This window comes from Rhincodon typus, chromosome 6 (assembly GCF_021869965.1).
Source record: "Rhincodon typus isolate 14 chromosome 6, sRhiTyp1.1, whole genome shotgun sequence".
NCBI lineage: Eukaryota > Metazoa > Chordata > Chondrichthyes > Orectolobiformes > Rhincodontidae > Rhincodon > Rhincodon typus.
Genome location: NC_063337.1, coordinates 20097266 through 20120960, shown reverse-complemented (window position 1 = coordinate 20120960; position 23695 = coordinate 20097266). Strand labels below are relative to the sequence as shown.

Genomic DNA, 23695 nt, shown 5'->3' with positions numbered 1-23695 from the left:
TGCCCCCTTGTAATTGATCATTTCATCAAGGGGAAAAATTTCTTCTTGTCTGCCCTATCTATGCACCTCAATCATGTCCCCTCTCAATCTCCACTGCTCCAAGGAAAACTAACTCAATTTGTCCAATCTTTCTTCATAACTGAAACTCCACAGCCCAGGCAACAGGTTGGTAAATCTCCTCTGCCCCCCTCTTCAGTTGTATCAGATCCCTCCCATAATGTGAATTCCAGGACTGCACATAATATTCTAGCTATGGCCTAAACAACATTTTATACATTTCCAGCATTACCTTCCTGCTCTTAAACTCTATACTTTGATTAATTAAGGCAAGTATACCATATGTTTTCTTAACCACTTTATCCACCTGTCCCCCGATACTTTAAGGGACCAGCCAAGATCCCTCTGATCCTTGGTGCATCCCAGGGTCCTCAGAAAACTCCAACCATCTTGTCAAACACGACTTCCCATTCACAAATGCATGCTGACTATGTCCAATCAGATCATTATTATCCAAGTGTCCAATTATCCCATCCTTTACTATTCCCTTAGTTTGTTTGTCCTGCTTGAGTGCATCAGCTCACATTTATCCTTATTAAATTCCATTTGCCACTGATCAACCTATCGGACCAACCCATTTATATCCTGTAGTCTAAGGCAATCCTCCCCACTATTTACCATGCTATAAATTTTTGTACCAATTTTGTGAACTAATGGATCAACCCTCTGACATTCAAGTCTAAACCATTCGTATAACCCACATACAGCAAGGGGTCCGACGCTGAGCCCTGTGGGACCCCACTGGACACAGACTTCCAGTCAGAAAAACACCCTCAACTGTCACTCTCTGCTTCCTGCCACTCAGCCAATTGTGGATCTAATGTGACAAATTTCCTTGGATTCTATGGGCTTTTACCTTTGTTACCAGTTTCCTGCGTGGACCTTAAGAATTCTGCTTCCTCCAAACCTTTCACACAACAACTATCCCAGTTAATGTTGGGGAAGTTTAAATCCCCTATCATCATTATCCTATTAATTCTCACTTCCCTGAAATTTGCCTTCATACCCGCTCGTTTATTTCTCTCCGACTGTTAGAAGGGGGCCTATAGTAATGTCCCAGCAGTGTGATTTCTCCTTTTTGCTATTTAAGATCTACCCATATGGCTTCACCTGAGGAGCCTTCTAAGATGTCATCCCTCCTTACTGCTGTCATAGATTCCCTAAACATCTGGTCTAATATACAGATGTGGCTCGATTTCAGATTCACTTGGTAACATTTGCAAAGTGCCTAATGATGTTTTATTATTCTAAAGTCAATATGTATGTGTAAGTTGCTTTAAGGTCCTCCATTTACATTTCATACATTTCTCCCAGATGTAAATGATGTTATGTTTTAAAAAGGAGCCAATTTAACCAGACTTTCTTGAATTAACAAAAGGAGTGAGTTTATCATTTATTAGATGCAGGAAGATTTAGTCATGCAACACAAATAACACACCGATTAGAAATAAGAGGTGAGTCTAAAAATATAAAAGAAATATATTGATCAGTTTCTGAACTGATTGCAAAGAGCAATAGTTGAATCTTGCAGCAGTGCCGTGGAGGTTACCAGTGGCATTGATAAACAGTCAGTTTCATGATTCATAGTATTATAGATTGTTTGAGATTTTGTAGTTCAGATGCCTTTCAGGTGCGATTGAGTTCTGGAATTCATGATGAGAGACATTCCTTTATTGTTCTTCTTTTAATTGGTTTTCAGCACTCAAAGTGAGAGTGGGTCTTCCTTTACCTCCAAAGCAAGGGTAACTAGGGAATCGTTCTTTGTCTGTGACTTTCACAGCATGCTAATGCTCAACCTCAGGATGGTACACAATAGCATTCAGTCCTTTAGTTTACTTCAGTAGAGCTGAAACTGGCTTTTTAACCACTGTATTAACGTATTTTTCAAAGAGAAAATGCAAGAAGTGTCTGCATTTTAGGACATAGTCCACAGGGTGTGGCTTACTGTTAAGCATGGGTTCATCTGCCTCTCATCGTCTTTGCACTCAATGAACCACAGTTCACTCTGTTTGCCAGGTGATTTAAGTTTAAGGGAATTTAAGTTTCCCAGGCATTTTATGCATGTTTCATGAGCTTTACACAGGACTTTGCCCCACAGTCATTGAATTTAAATCCACAGTTTTTCTACAACAATCCTCCTTTTGATAACAACACATGAGTAAAAATGTTTATGAATACTTTGAGATTCTGATCCATTGTCACAAGTATTATGTTCAATAAACATATATATGTGCCCACCATCAGCATTTCATGTTGTTTCTACAGGATTGTCCATGTATAAGATTGAATACAGTTGCAGCTTAAGCCGTGACAAATCCATGACTTGTTGTACTTTCATCGTAACTTTTACTTTTTTATATGTCACAAATAATGCTACTGATCTTTTACCTTTCATAGAAAATAAACTCGATGATGAATGTGATCACAAAATAATAACAAAATTCAGAGATTCAATATAATGAAAAGGAATTTAAACATATTTTGTCAGCTTGAGGCAGTGGCCTAAACCACAAGTCTTTATTTTCCAATGAAGGATAATTTGCCTGAAATGTTAACTTTGTTTCTCTTTCCACAGGTGAGGTCAGGCCTGGAGAGTATTTACACCATTTTCTGCTTTTATTTCTGTCTTTGTTTTGAATTATTTTTCAGTTGTAATTAGGTTTTGCGTGTTTTGTAGGATGACATGTATGAAAGTGGACAATGCATTTCCTCCTTAAACCATTGTGGAAATAAATGGAAAGGGAGAAGAATCTTAGTGCACTTTACTGATGATTTATATCTGCCATTTAGGTACCGTAAATTGGCCCTAAAATACCACCCAGACAAAAGTACGGATCCATGTGCAGAGGAAAAGTTCTTACAAATTGCAGAAGCGTATGATGTTCTAAGTGATTGTGAGTATTGTAATTTTTATTATTGGGAGCTATAAAATGGGGAAAAAAGATGATCGGCCAAAGCAAGCTAAACTTCTTTGCAAATTCGATTCACATGAGCATAGTTACCGTAATATGGTTACAATGGTATATTTATCATATACTATCTTTGTACTGTGTGTAGAATCTCCCCAAGGGTTTGGATTTTGTGCATTATTGTTGTATTTATAACTTGATTGTAATTGACGTTTTAGACTCATTGCATACTGGTCTAAATATGCCATCTCCCAATACAAATAATTCAGAAGTATCTCCCTTGATACCTGACTTCAGTTGTTGGTAAACAATAACCTTATTTGAAGTAAGTATTATATTGGGATGATATATGGTACATTGGTGGAATGTAGATTAAATCCTCCTAAGTAAATAGATATTTATCATATGCCAATCTATCACACAGATTAACTTTCTAGGTTTTCCAAGTATTTAGTAGGATTGAGAATTATAACATTTTAGTGAAGTTTAGAAATTCAGATTAATTGAAATGTGAGAATTACTCAATTTTATTTTTTTCAGTAAAAAAGAAAGCGACCTATGATAAATTTGGTGAGGAGGGATTGAAAGGAGGAATTCCCATTGAATTCAGTGAAACTGGTGCTTGGACAACTGGATATACCTTTCATGGAAATGCCAACAAAATTTTCAGGGACTTCTTCGGTGGAGATAATCCGTTTGCAGGTACTTACATTAGCATTTTAAATAACAATAAGTAATAATGTTAACATGTATTATCTACTGGATTATGAATATGCTGCTTGTCTGTACATGCCAATTAGAAAAATATACCTACTGGTGACAATTTGTGCAAAATACACACTATCACTTGATGTCAGAATGTATCCTGTTTTATGGAAAGAAAGAACTTTTTTATATAGTGATGTTCATGACCTCAGAATGTCCCATGTGGAAGCATCTGTGTAGCATCATAGCTTGGTTTTGAAAATAACTTCTTATCCACTGTTGCCTTATTAATCAGATCATAACATTTGTAACTGTCTTCAGTACTGAATGCCTTCATTGTATTACAGCAGCCAGACCTGCATGCTGAATTCAAACCCTGGTTCATATGGTCTGTCATCTAGTTGATTGCAACTTCGTTTGACTTGTATCCCACTGTTTTAGCTGTAAGAAGCTAGATCATCCACAACTTAATAAGGATATATTTTCCGACTCCTTGAGAGCAGTCCTAAGACACAAAAACTATTAGGATTATTTCCTTGAGATTAGAAAGACTGAGGGGTGATTTAATCAAGTTGTTTAAAACTATAGGTTTGGTAAGGTAGATACAAAAATTATTTCCTCTCGTGGGGAATTCAGAACAAAAGAGATATTATCTTCAACTTAGAGCTGACAAATCAGGAAGAACTTTTCTTCAAACAAAGTGCAGTAGAAATCTGGAACTTCTTTCCTAAAGGCCGTGGAAGCTGGGCTAATTCAAATTTGAAGACTAAGATTTTATCAACGGTGTGCCAATCCTGACATTATTGAAACTGTGTGTTACTTCTGCTTTTTCTCTTTTTGCCTTCTCTCTCAGAATGATAATTAAAATTCTAAGTCCCAGTGGTGTACATTTAAAACAAATCAAATTTATCCAAAAAAAGTGTGCAGAAGACTGAACACGAGATGTATTTGAAACAAATCTGTTTATTCCTGAAGATCTTCACAGCCATTAGGAAATAAAAAATGCTAATTTTTAACTTAATCAGAGCATTAATTACAAGAAGTTGCTGAATTCCTTAAAAACTCTATTCCAGCTCTCAAGAGAAATTTCAATTCCTTTCTGCCCCACTGTAGCTGTGATTTTTGCTTCTGGACATGAATGCAAACTTGGTGTCCCATTTTTGAATCAATAAGGGAATCAAGGGTTATGCAAAAAGAGCAGGAAATTGGAATTGGATTATTATTAGATCAGCCATGATCTCTTTGAATGGCAAGAGCAGACTTGATGGACCAAATAGCCTACTTCTGCTTCTACATTTTATGGATTTGAAACAATCACATGGAGCTGGTGTAATTATGTGGTAATTTACATTACTCAATTCTGACCAGTTGGATTGTATTTGTAAAATTGTCCAATCAGCTATGAAATAATTGTGTTTTATGCAGAATTTGATTATCAATATTGTACTTTTATGAGACACTATACTATTCTTCACTAGCTTTTTATTTAGAATTGATTCCATTTCAGATTCACAACCTCCTCTGTCATACACCCTATCTGACACAGTATGGAGCAAAGGAACACTCCCTCCAGCTAATCATTGGGAAGATTGCCACTATCATTGTTCACAGTTTTTCAGAAGATTTGTAGCTTGGGTTGTGGATGAGGTTGTGGACTTCCTCGCCGAGCCGGTGTATTTGGTTGCAGACGTTTTGTCACCCTGCTAGGTAACATTGTCAGTGCGCCTCCGGTGAAGCACTGGTGTTCTGTCCTGCTTGTTATTTATATGCCTCAGTTTGCTGGGGCTGTTGGCATTACTTCACGCTCTGTTTCTCAGTGGTTTGTATATCAGGTCCAGTTCAGTGTGTTTGTTGATGGAGTTCCGGATGGAATGCCAGGCCTCCAGGAATTCCCTGGTATGTCTCTGTTCGGCTCGTAGTATTATGGATGTGTTGTCCCAGTCGAATTTATGTCCTTCTTTGTCCATGAATATTGGAATCAGTGAGAATTGGTCGTGTCTCTTGGTGGCTGGTTGGTTTTTGTGTATCCTTATTGTCAGTTTTCTTCCAATTTGGCCTATGTAATGTTTTTCACAGTCCTTGCATGGTATCTTGTATATTACATTAGTTTTATTAATTGTGGGTATGGGATTCTTTATATTTGTCAGTAGCTGTCGCAGGGCGGTTGTTGGTTGGTGGGCTACCTTGATACATAGGGGTCTGAATTGTCTTGTGGTCGTCTCTGATATGTCTCTGATGTATGGTAGGGTGACTAGTGTGTCTGGCCATGTTGTGTCTTCTTGTTGTGGTCTATCGCTGAGGTAACAGCGGATTGTGCTTTTTGGGTCAGACAACAAGCCAAATAGTTAATGTTTTCAACTGTGAAAGGTTTCTGTGATGCTTTCATATTGAAGAATGATTATGTTATGCAATGCTGGGCTGTAGGAAAAGATTAATACTCCTTAGACAAGTTCTAATATAGTATGGCACTCAGGACTATTAACCCATGTAGTTTGATTCTTGTAGCTGCTGTTACACTGACAGTCAGACAGTGATGATTGATTGATTGATTGATTTAATGTCACATTTACTGAAATAAAGTGAAAAGCTTTGTTTACGAGCAGTACAGGCAGATCATAGTAAGCAAGAGTGTACAGATCAAAAAGATTTAGACAGAGTCATACAGTTACATTGCACAGAGTGCGCATAGATGAGATCAACATTAGCAAGTTCAGCATTATTTGAGGCTAGAGAGTCCATTCATCAGTATAATCAGTGGCATGGTGGCTCAGTGGTTAGCACTGCTACCTCACAGTGCCGGAGACCTGGGTTCAATTCCAGCCTTGGGAGACTGTCTGTGTGGAGTTTGCACAATCTCCCTGTATCTGTGTGGGTTTCCTCCAGGTGCTCCGGTTTCCTCGCACAGTCTGAAGATGTGTAGGTTAGTTGGGTTATGGTGGGATGCTCTGAGGGTCAGTGTGGACTTGTTGGGCCGAAGGGCCTGTTTCCACACTGTAGGGATTCTATGATTTTTGATAACGGCCGGGAAGAAGCTGTTCCTGAACCTACTGGTGTGTATGTTCAGGCTTCTGTACCAGTCTTTCATGATGTTGGCAGCCTTTCTGCAGCAGTGAGCCATGTAAAAGGAGCCCATGAATGGAAGGTTGGCTTCCATGATGGTTTGTGCTGTGCACACCACCTTCTGTAGTTACTTACAGTCCTGGGCAAGGCAGCTACCATACCAGACCGTTATTCACTCAGACAGTATGCTTTCAGTGGTGCATCGGTAGAAGTTGGTGAGGGTCCTACGGACATGTCAAATTTCCTGAGCCACCTGAGGAAGAAGAGGCATTGTTGTGCCTTCTTGACCATCGCATCCACGTGGTAAGTCCAGGACAGGTTGTCGGTTATCGTCACTCCTAGGAACTTGATGCTCTCCACCCTCTCAACTTCAGTTCCGTTAATGTAGATAGGGGTGTGATCTCCTCCTTTCTTTTTGAAGCCAATGATCAGTTCTTTAGTTTTGCCAACGTTGAAAGAGAGGTTGTTCTCATTGCACCACATCACCAAATCCTTCATCTCCCTTCTGTATTTTGACCCATCGTTGTTAGATATCCTTCCTGCTATGGTGGTGTCATCAGCTAACTTGTAGATGGTGTTTGTTTGGAATTTGACAACATAGTCATGGTTGTACAGTAAGGGGCTGATAACGCATCCTTGTAAACCAGCAATACATTTTCAATATGAACTTCTATTTCCAATGAAGTTACGTGTACCACCTACCTGCCCTTGGCAGTTTTATTTTGGTTTCTCTCCCATTATGTGTACTTGAAGGACTATTTATGGCTGGCAGGGATTTACCTGGTGCACAGCTGGGCTTTAAATATGGTGCTGATGGTGGAAATCCCTTGTGGTACTGGTATTAGCAAGAAATTCTATCCCTGGTGAGCACTAGATAGCATGAATGTGGCCCCACAGAGGTGTGGTGCACAGATAATAAAGTGAGCAGTAGAGAGCTGTATGATGTAACTCACTAGACCTCACAGAGAGAAATCGTCCAGGAAACTCCCTCAAATTGACACAACCAATCATTAATAAAATTCAGCCCAATGTCTCTATTTCCCATTCCAGCTACTCTTCTGAAAGTGAGATGGCCCATGAAGTGCTTAATTATGGACAATTTTTTGAATGACTTTTCCATGTTGAAAAAAGGATGTTAGGCTCAACAATAAAACAGTTGCTTATAGGCACAAGTGTAAAATACTTCCACAATTCATCATGGAGTTAGACAAAATCTAATGGGAGATCTGGTGGCTCAGTGATTAGCACTGCTGCCTCACAGCACCAGGGACCAGATTTCAATTCCACACTTGGGCAACTGTCTGTGAGGAGTGTGCACATTCTCCCTGTTTCTGCCAGGTGCTCTGGTTTCCTCCCACATCCAAAGATGTGCAAGTTAGGTAGATTGGCCATGTTAAATAGCCCATAGTGTTCAGGCATGTGGATGTTAGGTGCATTAGCCATGGGAAATGTAGGGTTATAGGGAAAGGGTAGGCAGATGGGTCTGGGTGGGATGCTCTTCAGAGGGTCAGTGGATTTGTTAGGCCAAATGGCCTGTTTCTACATTGTATGGATTCAATGGAAAATCTCAGGGCATTTACCTCACATAATCACTGTCCATTTCTTTTGCAGTAGACATTTTCATGCACTGCTTCTGCTGATGCAGGAAATGCCTGCCCAAAAGTGTTGGCAGTGTAATGTCGTACATCGCATTTTCTTCCTTACTGCCACAGCAGCATGACATGCATGGAATATCAATATTGCTCTTTATTTAACTTGTCTGACAATTCAACTTTTAAAGCACTTAGTTGTTTGGCTGTGTTATTTGTATTTCTGATTCAAGTTATCAGAAAATTAATTCTTTGAGTGTTTAAAAATGATTTTGAATTATCAGAAGTTTCATCAGGAATGACACAAATAAAAATGCATTGCAAGGAGATAATTGGTTGGGAGCTCACTAAAATAAAGTTCCAGTTTAATAAAGTCACACCTCTCAAGGGGAGGCAGAAATTCTGACCCACTGTCCTTTCATTGATACAGCAGTCAAGAGGAAGTTCTCAGACAGAATGTTTAATATTTTAAAAGTGCTACTGATGAGCAGCTTGTTTGGTACATTGAAGTATAGATTCTGAATGGTAATATTAAAGATAGTCATAGAGTCAGAGAAATATACAGCATGGAAATGGAGCCTCCGGTCCAATTTGTCCATGCTGATCAGATATTCTAAATTAATCCAATTCCATTTGCCAGCATTTGGCACCTATCCTGCCAAACCTTTCCTATTCATATACCCATCCAGATGCCTTTTAAATGTTGTAATTGTAGAGTTTCCACCATCTCATCTGGCAGCTCATTCCCTACATGCCCTGACCCCTGTGTGAACAACTTGCCCCTTAGGTCCCTTTTAAGTCTTTCCCCTCACATCTTAAATCTATGCCTCTAGTTTTGAACTTGGGGAGAACTTCTCACCCTATCCATGCCCATCATGATTTTATAAGCTTCAATAAGGTCACACTCCAGCCTCTGACACTCGAGGGAAAATAGCCCCAGCCCATTCAGCCTCTTCCTATAGCTCAAACTCTCCAACCCTGGCAATATCCTTGTAAATCTTTTCTGAATCCTTTCAAGTTTCACAACATCTTTCCCGTAGCAGGGAGACCAGAGTTGAAAGCAGTATTCTAAAAGTGGCCTCACCAATGTCCTGTACAGCCACAACATGACCTCCCATGACTCAATGCACTGATCAATAAAGGCGAGTGTACCAAACATCTTCTTTACTGTCCTGTCTACCTGCAACTCCGCTTTCTAGAAACTATAAACCTGCACCCTAAGGTCTCTTTGTTCAGCAACACTGCCCAGGACCTTACTATTAAGTGTATAAGTCCTGCCCTGATTTGCCCTACCAAAATGCAGCACCACACATTTATCTGAATTAAACTCCATCTGACCAAGGTCCCATTGAACTCTGAAGTAACCTTCTTCACTGCTCACTACACCACTAATTTTGGTGTCATCTGCAAACTTACTAACCATGCCTCCTATATTCACATCCAGATCATTCATATAAATAACAAAAGGTAGTGGACCCAGCACTGAACCTTGCAGCGCACCTCTGGTCAAAGGGCTCAAGTCCAAAAAGCAACCCTCCATCACCACCCTCTGTCCTACCTGTGAGCCAATTTTGTATCTAATTGGCCAGTTCTCCCTGTATTCCATGTGATCTAACCGTCCTAACCAGTCTACCATGCGGAACCTTGTCGAATGCCTTACTGAAGTCCAAACAGACAATGTCTACTGCTCAGCCTTCGTCAGTCTTCTTCGTCACTTCTTCAAAAAACTCAATCAAGTTAGTAAAACACGATTTCCCACGCACAAAGCCATATTGACTATCCCTAATCAGTCTTTACCTTTCCAAATACATGTAAATCCTGTCCCTTAGAATCCCCTCCAACAACTTACCCACCACTGATGTCAGGCTCACCAGTCTGTAGTTCCCTGGGTTTTCCTCACCACCTTCCTTAAATAATGGCAACACATTAGCCAACTTCCAGTCTTCTGGCACCTCACCCATGGCTATGGATGATACAAATATCTCAGCAAGGGGCCCAGCATTCACTTCCCTAGCTTCCCACAAAGTTCTAGGGTATACCTGATCTGGTCCCAGGTACTAATACAGCTTTATGCTTTTTAAGACGTCCAGCACCTCCTCACGTATAGTAATGAGAAACAAAGAAATGTGAACACTTACAATTGAGTATTTTCCAATTTGAACACAGAGATGGCAGGAACAACACTTGTCATGTTGACTGCCCTTGCGCAATCTTCTTGGATTAAGCCTCTTTCAATATTCAGAGTGAACCTCCATATAGAGGTTATAGAGTCAGACAGCATAGAAACAGATCCTTTGGTCCAACTTGCACATGCCAACCAACTTTCCCAAACTAAACTAGTCCCATTTGCCTGCATTTGGCCCAGACCCCTTTCCTGTTCATGTACGTATCCAAATGTCTTTTAAATGTTGTAACTGTACCTGCATCTATCACTCCCTCTGGCAATTCATTCCACATATGAACCATCCTCTGTGAGAAAGTGGTGCCCCTCAGGTCCCTTTTAAATCTTGCTCCTCTCACCTTACATAATTTACCTGTGACTGGAAATTTTTTTGATCATGTGTAAAGTATATTACAAGATGTGAGTGTAATCTAGACAACAGTGGACAAGCTGACTGCACAGCAGTTTTGTATGTTTTGCCTATCTAAATTTCTTTGATGGAACCCCTTTGGCTGCAAAATCTATCTTATAATGTCCATGTTTTACATACACCCTTATATAACTTTAAATAATGCAATTGAACTATGTGGCAAACTGTATTATTTTTACAAGCAATTGGAGGGCAAAGTGAATTTAGCCGGAAACTGTCTCAAAAGGAATTGTACAGAAGTGTAATGAATAGACCAAGTGCACTGCCACAGTTGCCCATAACTGAAAGTTATCACCCTTTACTCTGCAGATTTTTTTGATTCAGATGGAGACATAAGTTTGGGATTTGGAGGGCTACAAGGCCGAGGAGTTAAGAAACAAGATCCCCCTATTGAAAAGGATCTATATTTGTCTTTAGAAGATCTATATCATGGATGCATGAAGAAGATCAAAATCTCACGCAGGGTATAGTGATATTATTTCAAGGAATTGCTATGAATAATACAATTGCATTTTTATCTTATGGAACAGCTTGGGATTGGAAACGTGAAGGGAATTGGATTCACTGAGTGTAACTACACTGCTCCATCTATTGTCTGACTCAGAGTTGATCGAAAGTTTAACCTCAGATCATCTGGCATGTATGACGTAGAGCATTATTTCTTTTATCTTCTATGGGATGTGGGAATTGCTGGCATTGTTGCCCATCTCTGATTGCTCATGAACAGAGTGGCTTGCCAGGATATTTCAAAAGGCTGCTAGCAATCAACTATGAGTCTGGAGTCACATGTGGGCCAGACTGGGTAAGGACAGCAGATTTTCTTCTCTCAAGTAAACCAGAATTTTTACAAAAATCAACATTTTTTGGAGAGGCAGAGTTGTTATGTATCGTGGTGAAATAGATTTTCATGGTACCATTACTGGGACTAGATTTATTAATTGTATTTAAATTCTCGTCAGACACTGTGGTGAGCTTTGAGCCCTTGCTCTCAGAACATTAGTCAAGGTCTCTGGATACTAGGCTGGTGACATGACATTTACACCACTGCCTCCCTCTAGTTATTGTAATAGGTGGTACATATAAAGAAAAATCAATAAAACTGTCAATTGAGACATACTGTTTCAACCCATATTTTATAGTTCAGAATGGAGGACAAGTATGACTTTCCATTCATTACTGGCTTTTCCCTCTGAGAATCATTGGCTGAGGAGGTTATTTTATAGATACTGAAAGAGATAAATTATAGCGTGTATTATAATATAATTAATTTATAATATCATGGACTATTTTAATTACGTGAAGCTAAACATGTTTTTATAGAAATTATACAGTGATTGCATATAATGGTGACACAGATTGGTGCTCTGTAACCACCTTTGCCAAGGATTAGTAAGACAGTTTCATGAATCTGATTATAAACACACCTAAGTTCCTGGTCTACACACTTGCCAGAACAGTCCACTGGGTAGCAATCAGGATTCAATACTCTGTATTTTTCATTTTCCTCTCTGTGAAGTTAATGATAGGTTCCTGTGATGGCAATCAGACGACTAAACACAGATATTTCAGTCAGGGTTTAAATTGTGAGTATTCCCAGTCCCTTATAGCATCAGCCTCTTGGTAAACAAACATGGAATCTGTGACATTTGCTACAAGTCTCCAAGGACAACATTATATGTCTTATTAGGTCTGTAAAAAGATGAATTTAACTTTTAAGTGTATGTTAAATTTCTGACTGAATTTATTACAATGTTATTTTGTTAAAATTCCTTTACTTCATTACTTTTCAACAGGTTATGAATGAAGATGGTCACACTTCAAGCATTAAGGATAAAATCCTGACTATTCAGGTTAAACAAGGCTGGAAACCAGGAACTAAAATCAGATTCCCAAATGAAGGAGACCAGGTAGGATTTGTGTAATGTCTCCTCCAAATTTACTTGTGGAGTCTAGTTGTTGTCTTGTTAAATTTGTGCTGCACTCCACACAAAGCCAATATGTCCTTCCGAAGGTGTGGTGCACAAAACTGCTCGCAGCACTCCTTCCATGTTCTAACCAGGGTTTTGTGTAGTTGAGAATGAATTCTACCTGCTTGCATTTTAGTTCCCTAGATATTCCAGAATTCCAGTAGCCTTTTTGATTACTTTGTGTATCTCACAGAATCACAGAACTATTACAGTGCAGAAGGAGGCCATTCGGCCTACCTTGCCTGCACCGACTCTTATTATCTAGTCTGACACTACCATCTGGTGTCAATCTCCTGCCTTTTCCAGTATCCTTGCACACCATTACTACCCAAAAAGTCATCCAATGCCCTCATGAATGCCTTAATTGAATTTCATCAGTCTGTTCACAACATTTTAATGATCCACTAACCTGGTCCCCCAAGTTTCTTTGGAGCTCCATTGTTTGTAGTCCTTCACCAATTGGAAAGTACCCTGTCCAGTGTTCTTTTAGTTGCTGTTTACAAACAGATGGTGAGGAAGCTGACATGCTGATATGCTGCTGAAGGACAACATGTGTCACTATCACTGCCACTGTTATGTTCCCTGATTGTGCCTTTGAACATTTTCACTGATTTTCAGTTGAGTAGACTTCAAATGATGAATTACATAATGAATGACTTTAACATTTAAGCCATTACTATGACCACCGAGGACATATGCCTCTCCAGTATTGATGCCTCCCTCCGCAAGATGGAACAAAGCTCTGAATTTAGATTTTCCTTGAGACCATAATCTTCCGCCAAGTCATTGGCTCCTGTTGTGACAGCCCAAATGTGGTATTCCTGGATGTGTCTAAAATCACATGCAGATTATTTATTGCCTAGGAGGTTTCTGGTTGGAAGTGGACTGCCACACTTCAGCCATGGTGATGAATCTCCTTGGCAAGCCTTCTGAAACCTGATATAACTGCTTGTGAAAAGTGGACATAGGGAAGGATCTCACATTGTGATGAACTGTCTCCTGGCTTGTTCCTGACACCTGTTCCTAGTGCTGTAGATATTACACTGTATTTTAGTAATCTATTAGAATAAATTTTGAGAAGTAAATGCATTTTCAACAATGGGTTCTATTTAGAAAAATGTACAGTGAACATTTCAAAATGTTCAAAACTAGAGGGCATAACCTTAAGGAGGGAGGAGAAAGATTTAAAAGGGACCTGAGGGTTAACTTTTCACACAGAGTGGTTCATATGTGAAATGAACTGCCAGAGGAAATGGTGGATGGAGGTACAGTTACAACATTTAAAAGGCATTTGGACAAGTACATGAACAGGAGATGCTTACAGGAATATGGGGCAAATGCAGGCAAATGGGACTAGTTAACTTCAGGATACTTGGCATGGGCGAGTTGGACTGAAGGGTCTGTTTCTGTGCTGTTCGACTCTATGACTCTATGACTCTATGATCCCATGTGGACACTGCCCTTCAGAGATATGATTTATAGGCATTGGGTCCCATCCAAATTTTTCTGGTAACAGCAGACTTCATCTGATCACCCACATTTGATTTCTCAATTACCTCTATACAATCAAGATCGTAGCTATGAGTCAAAATTTACACCTCAGAGTAGCTCAGTAGCTTGACAATCTGATCAAAACCTAGTGACAAACACTATTATCTAAAAATCAGGAAGACTGCTTATGCCCACCTCCACAACACCATTCAGTTCAGCCTCCATGAAACTCTTGTCCACAAAACTCATTCCTCCAGAATCACCTATTCAACATTTCCTTTACCTTCCAACCTTGTGATCTGTACCATCTAGAACAAAGACAGCAGATACATGGGAACAGCACCACCTATAAGTACCTCTTCAAACTACATGCCGTAGTGACTTGAAATTATCTCGCCAGTTGTTCACTGTCACTGGTTCAAAATCCTGGCACCCTCTCCCTAACAGCATGGCAGATATAACTAAAGCACTTGGACTGTAGTGATTCAAGAAGGCAGCTCACCAGTACCTTCTCAAGGGCATTCACAAATGGGCAATAAATGCTGACTCAGCCATCAACGCCTACAATGAATGAATAAACATGCGATGATTACAACTAAACAAGCTATTTTCCACTAAGTTCCACTCCCCCATTATCCCTCCCTGTGATTTGCACATGCTGCTTCAATACATTGAATATTTTCCTTATTTTTAAATGCTTCCATTGTATTGTCCCATTCTATATCTACGATCATTTCTGCTATTCTTTAACTTTAAACATCCTTCAGTCCCCTGACTGCCTTATTATCAGTCTCATTCATTTTGTCCAATGTTTTCAGCCAATATGCATTTATTCTCTAGAAATTCTCCCTAAATTTTTTTAACCTTTCTATTTCACTCCACCTTTAAAAACCTCTTCATAACCCATGTTTTCAACCAAGTTCAGAGTCACATTTATAGCTCATCCACCATGGGTCAGCAATAGTTTCTTTACTTTTGTATTTGTTATTCTCCACCCCTGTCCCCACCCCCATAAATCATCTTGGGATTTTTAATACAATAGATGTATAAAGAATGGAATTTATCACTGCTTTTCATGTAGAAGGCCATTTCCAAAATTATTGTTTTTGTCTAATGCTTGCAGTTCCTAAAGCATCTTAAAAACAAAAAAAGAAGCTAAATAAAAGATGTCACGTTCATTGCAAAATAATTAAAACCAGGACACATAATTCTGGCAACTCTATGCTGCCCTCTGTGATTTTAAACTATGCACTTAGTATCGTTTACAGGATTCATAAACAAGGCTAGATTTAATCTATCTAAATTTATAATTTAATTTTTTTAGATGTTTCCAGTTAAAGTGCTTGTTTATACTGTAAATGGCTACTCACTACGCTTTGTTTAAATTAATTTTTTTATCTCAGTTTATTGATTTATAATTTGATGCAATCAGATAACAATCCAGTGACTGCGAATGGAGTGATTTTTCAGCCTTGAGGGGAGCGCATCAATTTCTAAAACAGCTCAGTCAAGTGGTTGCTAACTGTGAAGCCAGCCATATCTGCCTTGACTACTAAGCTTCAGATTCTACTTGATATTCATCCGTAGTACACACTTGCCTAGCCTGTCACGTGTTTGACTTTTGTGCTATCTGACATTCATATTCATCTGATATGTGCTGCCTGTAATGAACTGCTGCATCTCATGGTTTTTATGTCTTGTGCTGAGTCATGTCAAGTTACAATTTGTGATGAATTTGACATAGAGTCATGGAGATGTACAGCACGGAAACAGACCTTTCGGTCCAACTCGTTCATGCTGACCAGATATCCTAGATAAATCCTAGTCCCATTTGACAGCATTTGGCCCATATCTCGCTAAACCCTTCCTAGTCATATACCCATCCAGATGGCTTTTAAATGTTGTAATTGTACCAGCCTTCACCACATTCTCTGGCAGCTCATTCCATACATGCAGCACCCTCTGCGTGAAAAAGTTACCCCTTAGGTCCCTTTTAAATCTTTTCCCTCTCACTTTAAACCATGCCCTCTAATTTTGGATTTCCCCATCCCGGGCAAAAGACCCTGTTTATTTACCCTATTCATGCCCCTCATGATTTTATAAACCTCTATAAGGCCACCCCTTAGCCTCCAATGCTCCAGGGCAAATAGCCCCAGCCTATTCAGCCTCTCCCTATAGTTTAAAACCTCCAACACTGTTGCCACTGTGAACCTTTCCTGAACCTTTTCAAGTTTCACAATGTCCTTCCCATAGCAAGGAGACCAGAATTGCACACAGTATTGGTTATTTTTATCCTTCTCTCATTTTCTTTCCTGTCCTCTTCAGTCCTCTCCTGTATTAGGGAAACTCCACATTTTTAAACTCTATCCTCTAGTTCTAGACCTCCCCACAAGACAAATGTCCAGTCAGCATCCATCCTGTCAAAATATTATGCATTTCAGTAAGATCACTTTTCATTCCTCTGAACTCCAATAGGTTTGGCCCAATCGGCTCACTTTTTCCATAAGTTAAGCTCTTCATCCCGGGAATCAGTTGGGTGAACGTTCTCTGAATTGCTTCTAATGCATGATACTCTTTCTTAAGTAAGGATACCAAAGCTGTACATAGTACATTAGATGTGGTCTAACCTATACAACTGTAGTTTCATCTATACAACTGTAGGAACATTTCCCTTTTATATACTAAATTCCCCTTGTAATAAATGCCAACATTTCATTTGCTTTAATCACATGATACAATTGCACACTAACCTTTTGTGATTCAAGCACCAAGACACTCAGATCCCTCTGTTCACAGAGGCCTGCAGTTTCTCTCCGTTTCCCTTGAGGAAGGTTTCAAAGCTAGTAAATGAAATTCAGTAGTAAATGAAAAGGGCCCTATTTGCATGCTTTAATATCTCATTATTAGTTAATCTCACCTCATTTATATGAAGACTGCTATTCTCCCAAATATTGGTGAGAAATTAGATGCTGCCAATTCCTAACATGAATGTCACAGTGACTAACTGGCAACTGCAGCTTGGTAGTGTCTTTTCCGGACCTCCCTGTTGATCATCATTCCCTGGTGTCTCAGGGCATGCTCCATGGACAGCAACCACCTTGACCCTTTATCCATCAAAGTTGGCATCGACAAAACACCAGCATCACCACCTCTTCGTAGCACATCTTGGATTAACCACACTTCACTACTGCACTTTGGAACTCCCTGAAACCTTATGCTCCCGTGATGCCACACTGCATGCAGGGACACACACCATCTCATGCATTGATACAGGGTACACAGCTTGCTCTTGTAGCACTTACTTTGCATGAATTGAGATTTGATTTGATTCAGTTTGATTTGATTTGATTTATTTGTTGTCACATGTACCTAAGTAGAGTGAAAAGCTTTGTTTACGAGCAGTACAGGCAGATCATAGTAAGCAAGGACATACAGATCATAGGGTGAAAATAAAACTTAGAAACATACAGGTTACATCGCACAGGGCATGCACTAGGCAAGATCAACATCAGCAAGATCAGCATCATTTGAAGTTAGAAAGTCCATTCATCAGTCTAATAATGGCCAGGAAGATGCTGTTCCTGAACCTGCTAATGCATGTGTTCAAGCTTCTGTATCTTCTGCCTGACTAAAGTGGTTGTAGGTGGGCATTACCAGCGTGCAATGGGTCTTTGATGATGTCGGCAGCCTTTTTGTGGCAGTGAGCCTTTGTAAATGGAGTTCATGGATGGAAGGTTGCTTTCCGTGATGATCTGGGCTGTGCACACAACTTTCTGTAGTTTTGTATGGTCCCGGGCAAAGCAGTTGCCATTACAGGCCATTATGTAACCAGACAGTATGCTTTCAATGATGTATCTAGAAAAGTTGATGAGAGTCCTTATGGACATGCCACATTTCCTGAGCTGCCTGAGGAAAAAGAGGCATTGTTGTGGCTTCTTGACCGTCACATCTATGTGAGAAGTCCAGGGACAGGTTGTCAGTTATCATCACTCCTAGGAACTTGACGCTCTCTGTCCTCTCAACCTCAGCTCCTTTGATGTAGACGGGAACGTGTTCTCGTCCTTTCTTTCTGAAGTCAATGATCAGTTTTTTAGTTCTGCCGATGTTGAGAGAGAGGTTCCTCTCACTGCACCACGTCACCAAGCCTTCTATCTCCTTTATGTATTCTGACTTGTTGTCAGATATCCGTCCTACCACGGTGGCATCGTCAGCAAACTTGTAGATGGTGTATGTTCGGAATTTGGCAACACAGTCGTGGGTGTACAGGGAGTACAGTAGGGGGCTGAGAATGCATCCTTGGGGGATTCCAGTGTTGAGTGTTATCGTGGAGGAGGTGCAGTTGTCTATCTTCACTGATTGCAGTCTGTGCATCAGAAAACTAAGAATCCGGTTGCAGAGGGCGGAGCCGAGGCTAAGGTCTCGGAGATTTGAGATCAATCTGGAGGGAGTAATGGTGTTGAAGGCGAAGCTGTAGTCGATGAGCAGGAGTCTGATGTAGGTTTCCTTGTTGTCCAGATGCATGCCCATGCCTGGCCTTACCTTTCAGTACAAATAGCCAGGCAGTCATTCATGTTTGCCAGCACAGAGGAAGCAAGGGGTTTGGCAGATTACAGTGTTGTACTGTGGTACATAATGTCACACCTACAACAGGTGCCACAACCCTATGCTGCAAACACACTGCATGCCCATCAACAAAATATCTGAAAGTCTAAGAGTGCAGTCCTTGGTCAAGCTAAGGGGTACTATGGTCAGTCAGGGTGTGGTACCATGCTCAGTCAAGGGCATTGTTCAATCCCAGTCCAGGGGTTTGGCCATTGTCAGTTAGGTGCTTGAAGTGGTCATGGTCCTCTCCCGTGAGTTTGAAAATTCTCTCCTGATAGAGGGTGAGAAGATGAATGCCAGCCCCTCCCTCCCCCCACCTGTCAGGGCAAAATCAGCCCTATTATGTGCCATTTTTCTCTGTGATAAGACAAATGGATTCAGTAAGGTAAGAGTGGCTGGCACAATTAGTGGTGATTCAGGAGCAGGAAAGTGGTGAGATATGTCGTGTGAATGAGTAGGAAGCACAGAGAACAAATAGACTTACCTGTTTGAGTGGAATTGGGTGGCTGAGAGTCATTGAGGGAAGATAGAGGTCATCAGGTCAGAGAGAGCTACAGGGCAGAAAGAGGCCCTTCAGCCCATCGTGTCTGTGTTAGTCAAAAACAACCACTTAACTATTCTAATCCCGTTTTCCACACTTGGCTCATAGGCTTGTATGCCTTGACATCGCAGGTGCACATCTAAATACTTCTTAAATATTATGAGGGTTTCTGTCTCTGCATGCAATAATGAGAGTGTGATAGACCATGAACCTTTGTGGGAGGTGGGTGCAGTAGCAGAGTTACAGTAAGTGTGAGGTTGCAGAGATACTCTTGCAGAATATAGAAGTTCATTACCTTTCTTGAATCAATGTTGCGTGTTCCTCAAGACTTTGGATACTGACCCAAGTGGCATCTTTGGCCAGGCTGGCAGCATCTAGTGCCATGATTTCCTTTGGTAGTCCTGAAGAAAGACACTGCTGTCTTCTGCTGTACAATGCTGTAAATTGGGAGTGTGGAGTGTGTAGCGGGACCTGGGTATCCTTGTGCACCAGACGCTGAAGGTAAACATGCAGGTGCAGCAGGCGGTAAAGAAGGCAAATGGTATGTTGGCCTTCATTGCAAGAGTTTTTGAGTACAGGAGCAGGGCTATGTTGTTGTTGTTGTACAGGGCCTTGTTGAGACCACACCTGGAATATTGCATGTAGATTTGGTCTCCTTTTCTGAGGAAGTATGCTCTTGCTCTCAAGGGAGTGCAGCGAAGGTTTACCAGGCTGATTCTCGGGATGGCGGGTCTGACATATGAGGAGAGATTGATTAGGTTGCGATTGTTTTTGCTAGAGTTCAGATAAATGAGGGGGGATCTCATAGAGACTTATAAAATTCTAACAGGACTGGACAGGGTTGATGCAGGATGGATGTTCCCGATGGTGGGCATGTCCAGAACCAGGGGTCACAGTTTGAGGATTCAGACGATTTAGGACGGAGATGAGGAGACATTTCTTCACCCAAACAGCGATAAGCCTGTGGAATTCATTACCACAGGAACTAGTTGATGCCAAAACATTGAATGTATTCAAGAGGCGACTAGATATAGCATTTGGGGTGAATGGGATCAAAGGTTATGGGGAGAAAGCAGGATTAGGCTATTGAGTTGGACAATCAGCCATGATTGTGAAGAATGGCAGAGCAGGCTCGAAGGGCCAAATGACCTCCTCCTGCTCCTATCTTCTATGTTTCGATGTTTCTCCACCAAGATGTTCAGTTCCCTGTTCACAAACTAGGGTGCCAGCTATCCTTTGTGAACCATTCATCTCCCTTGGGTTTGTGGTAGAACAATACACTGTGAAGGTTAGTTCCTTGCTTGCCACATTTATAATGGTGCACAGTTGGAATTTAAAATGGCGATCATGGCATGTATGTCAGAATGTCCTGGCAGTTCCATCTCTGTTGACCACAAGATTGCGCAAGAGCGGCACCATGTGGTGGGTTGCATAATTAATAAAATGAACAGCAGAGAATTGTGTGAGAAAGGTTACCAGTGCTCCTGGAAGGAAGCCCTCCATGAAACTCCCTGAAATTAACACTTAGCCAAAACACGGGAAAATTCTGCTGATTATCTCCTCTTTATGTCCAATTTTTGTGTCATTGGCAAATTTAGCTGCCATACATTGGATTCTTCATCCATTCGTCTCTGTTCCTCAGTGTTATTTAGTCAAATTCCTGGAATTGCCCCCTTAATGGTATTGTGGGTCTACCCTTGGCACAAGACTGTAGCTGTTCAAAAAGTCAGCTCACCACTGGCTTCTCAAGGGCAACTAGAGACAGGCAATAAATCTTGGCCAGCCAGTGATGCCCGCATTTCACAAGTGAATAAAAGAAAAATTCATTGATATGAATTATAAATAGTTGAGGCCCCAACACCTATGCTATCCCACTAGTAAAAGCTTGCTAACTTGAAAAAGAATCACTTAAACCTCCATCCATGTTAATATTCTATTCCCATCTACTGAGCTCCTATTTTGTTTAGTAACCTATAGGTTTCCCTTTATCCGCCTACTTGCTACTTCCTAAAAGAACTCTAATAAATTAGTGAAACATGATTTTGCTTTCACAAAACCATGTTGACTTTGCTTGATTGCATTGTATGATTCTTCTCCTCTCTTCCTTTCCCCTCCCATTGTCATGGTAACCCTAAAGGTTTATGTCAAAAGCTACTTTCAGGTTGCAACAGGTGGTATCAGTGACTTTCCATATTTTCAGTGGATCATGGAAGACAAGCTACAATAATTTCCCAATGGAGACAGCGAAGTAGACTGAGACCATCAGGTATTACCTACATCCCAGAATTGCCCAGAGTTTAAGATGCGAGAGGTGACATCACCATTGCCTTGTGTATTCCACATGACAAGCCTAGCATCTTTATCAATCAAAGAGTTCCAGTCCCTTAACATCCATCTGTTTTGTGATGTCAAGGAACACATCATACAGGTCTGTGCCTAACAGGAGACATAATTCAGTCATCGTGCAACTGTGCTTGTTCCCATCTTTACTTCACTCAGGCTGTCAGGTTATTGACAGATTATGGAGTATGGAGGCTATTTTGTCTAGACACAGTTTATGACTCATTTCAGAAACGAAAGAAGACCTGTCAAGCAGGCTAAAGTGAGAGCCAGACCACTGTTAACATCCATTGACCACACCTTTTTATTTTTCTTTAGTTTTGATTGTGGACTAAAATGGGAAGGACTGTGGAAGGAGTTACTGCACATTTAACAACAAGACACTGGAGTTTATTGTGAGTTGTGTTTACACACCGAGGTGTGTGTGCATAGTGGAATATCTCCAGCAACAGATTGCTGATGGATTTGTGCAATAGTGATTAGTTGTGGGTGCTAAAAGTCATCAGCTTGACATCAAATCTCTAAATGGTTCCTGAACAGATTAACAACTTGGGTGTTTACAATTGAGGGGGAGAAGTCTTTGGGCACAGAAGAATCATAAGAAAACTAAACTCACTTCCCACTTTATGGAAAAAGCTGTCAGAGCCCTGGTGAAAAAGGTGATGGAAAGAAGCTCAGACCTCTTCCAGGTTGATTGCAGCAAGAGGCCACCCCATCAGATCCAGACAACTTGGTAGAAATAGTAGCATGGGTCTGTGCTGTCTCCATTGTGAAAATGAATGGCTAGCAGTTCTGCAAGAAGTTCTCCCGCACTCTGCAAGAATAAGTGGGACCATATTCTCCCTGCTATCTCACACTCACAGGGCCAACAATAACTCTGCAAGCACCTCACCTAGGATGATGGACTGCAGCATCATATGCATCATATCCAGGTTCTGAGGAAGGATCAATTGCCCCGAAATGTTAACTCTGATTTCTGTCCACAAATGCTGCCAGACCTGCTGAGCTTTTCCAGCAATTTCTATTCTTGTTTCTGATTCACAGCATTGGTAGTTTTTTTTCAGTTTTTTTCATTTAGTCATTCACATGTACCGTCCAGCAGCCCGGAGATTTTTTTCCTTGTTGTATGGTCTATTTACATTAGACACATGGGCACAATCTAGTGATAATTTCACTGGCATGTTTCGTAGCTGTAACATTACCATTGATGTATTTGCTTTATCCCCATTACTCTGGAGGTTCCTATGTCCTTGCTGGCCCTACATCATGGTTAATACCTCCAAACTTACTTAAAGAGCTCATTGTAAGTCATGCTTACGCTGCTGTTTGAACTTGTTCAAGCAGTAGGGGAGCCTGTAAATAGGCCAGCACTAGAAGGTGTGAACAAAGTGAGATTCAGTTTGACAGCAACAATCTGATTGGCTCCTAAATAGCTAAACAGCTTGTGGGTTTGAACAATACTGGATCACCAGAAGGGGAGGTGGTGTGCCTTTCTCTCCAGTAAAATATTTAAAGCCTGAAGAAAACCAGTTTATTTTTCCACACCAGTTGCTGTAAGTTGTGGCTTTTAATCAGCAACTAAGAAACTTTGTAAATAATGGAGCAGTTGCCTATGCTTCCTGTGAATAAGTGAAAAAAGAACCTGGAGAAGAAAGAGATCAAAGAACAGAAAGTTGTGGCAAGCAAAAGGACTACCTCAACAAACCCTCAGGAATCCTGAGAGGTTCTGGCATTAATGAATACTTTCATGTCAGACAAGATAGCACAAGCAGAGTGCCATAGTTTATGGGGTGTGTTGGGGAGAATTGAATGAGAAGACATGCTAGAGCTCACAGAGAGACAT

At 40.6% G+C, this 23695-nt stretch overlaps 1 protein-coding gene across 3 annotated transcripts in view; it reads left to right on the top strand.

Annotated features, from left to right (window-relative positions):
* dnajb13 (DnaJ heat shock protein family (Hsp40) member B13) overlaps nt 1-23695 on the top strand; it is a 43256-nt gene that overhangs the window by 6183 nt on the left and 13378 nt on the right. For 2 of the 3 annotated variants that reach the window (XR_007262220.1, XM_020509782.2), the window contains exons 2-5: nt 2848-2951; nt 3507-3668; nt 11221-11375; nt 12705-12818. Coding sequence is in view for 2 of the 3 variants with exons in the window: in XM_020509782.2 (XP_020365371.1) it covers nt 2848-2951; nt 3507-3668; nt 11221-11375; nt 12705-12818 (535 nt within the window). In the remaining variant the exon portion in view is untranslated. Of the gene's footprint in view, nt 1-2847; nt 2952-3506; nt 3669-11220; nt 11376-12704; nt 12819-23695 lie in introns of those variants that run through there. The other variant, XM_048597631.1, reaches the window with a different exon arrangement.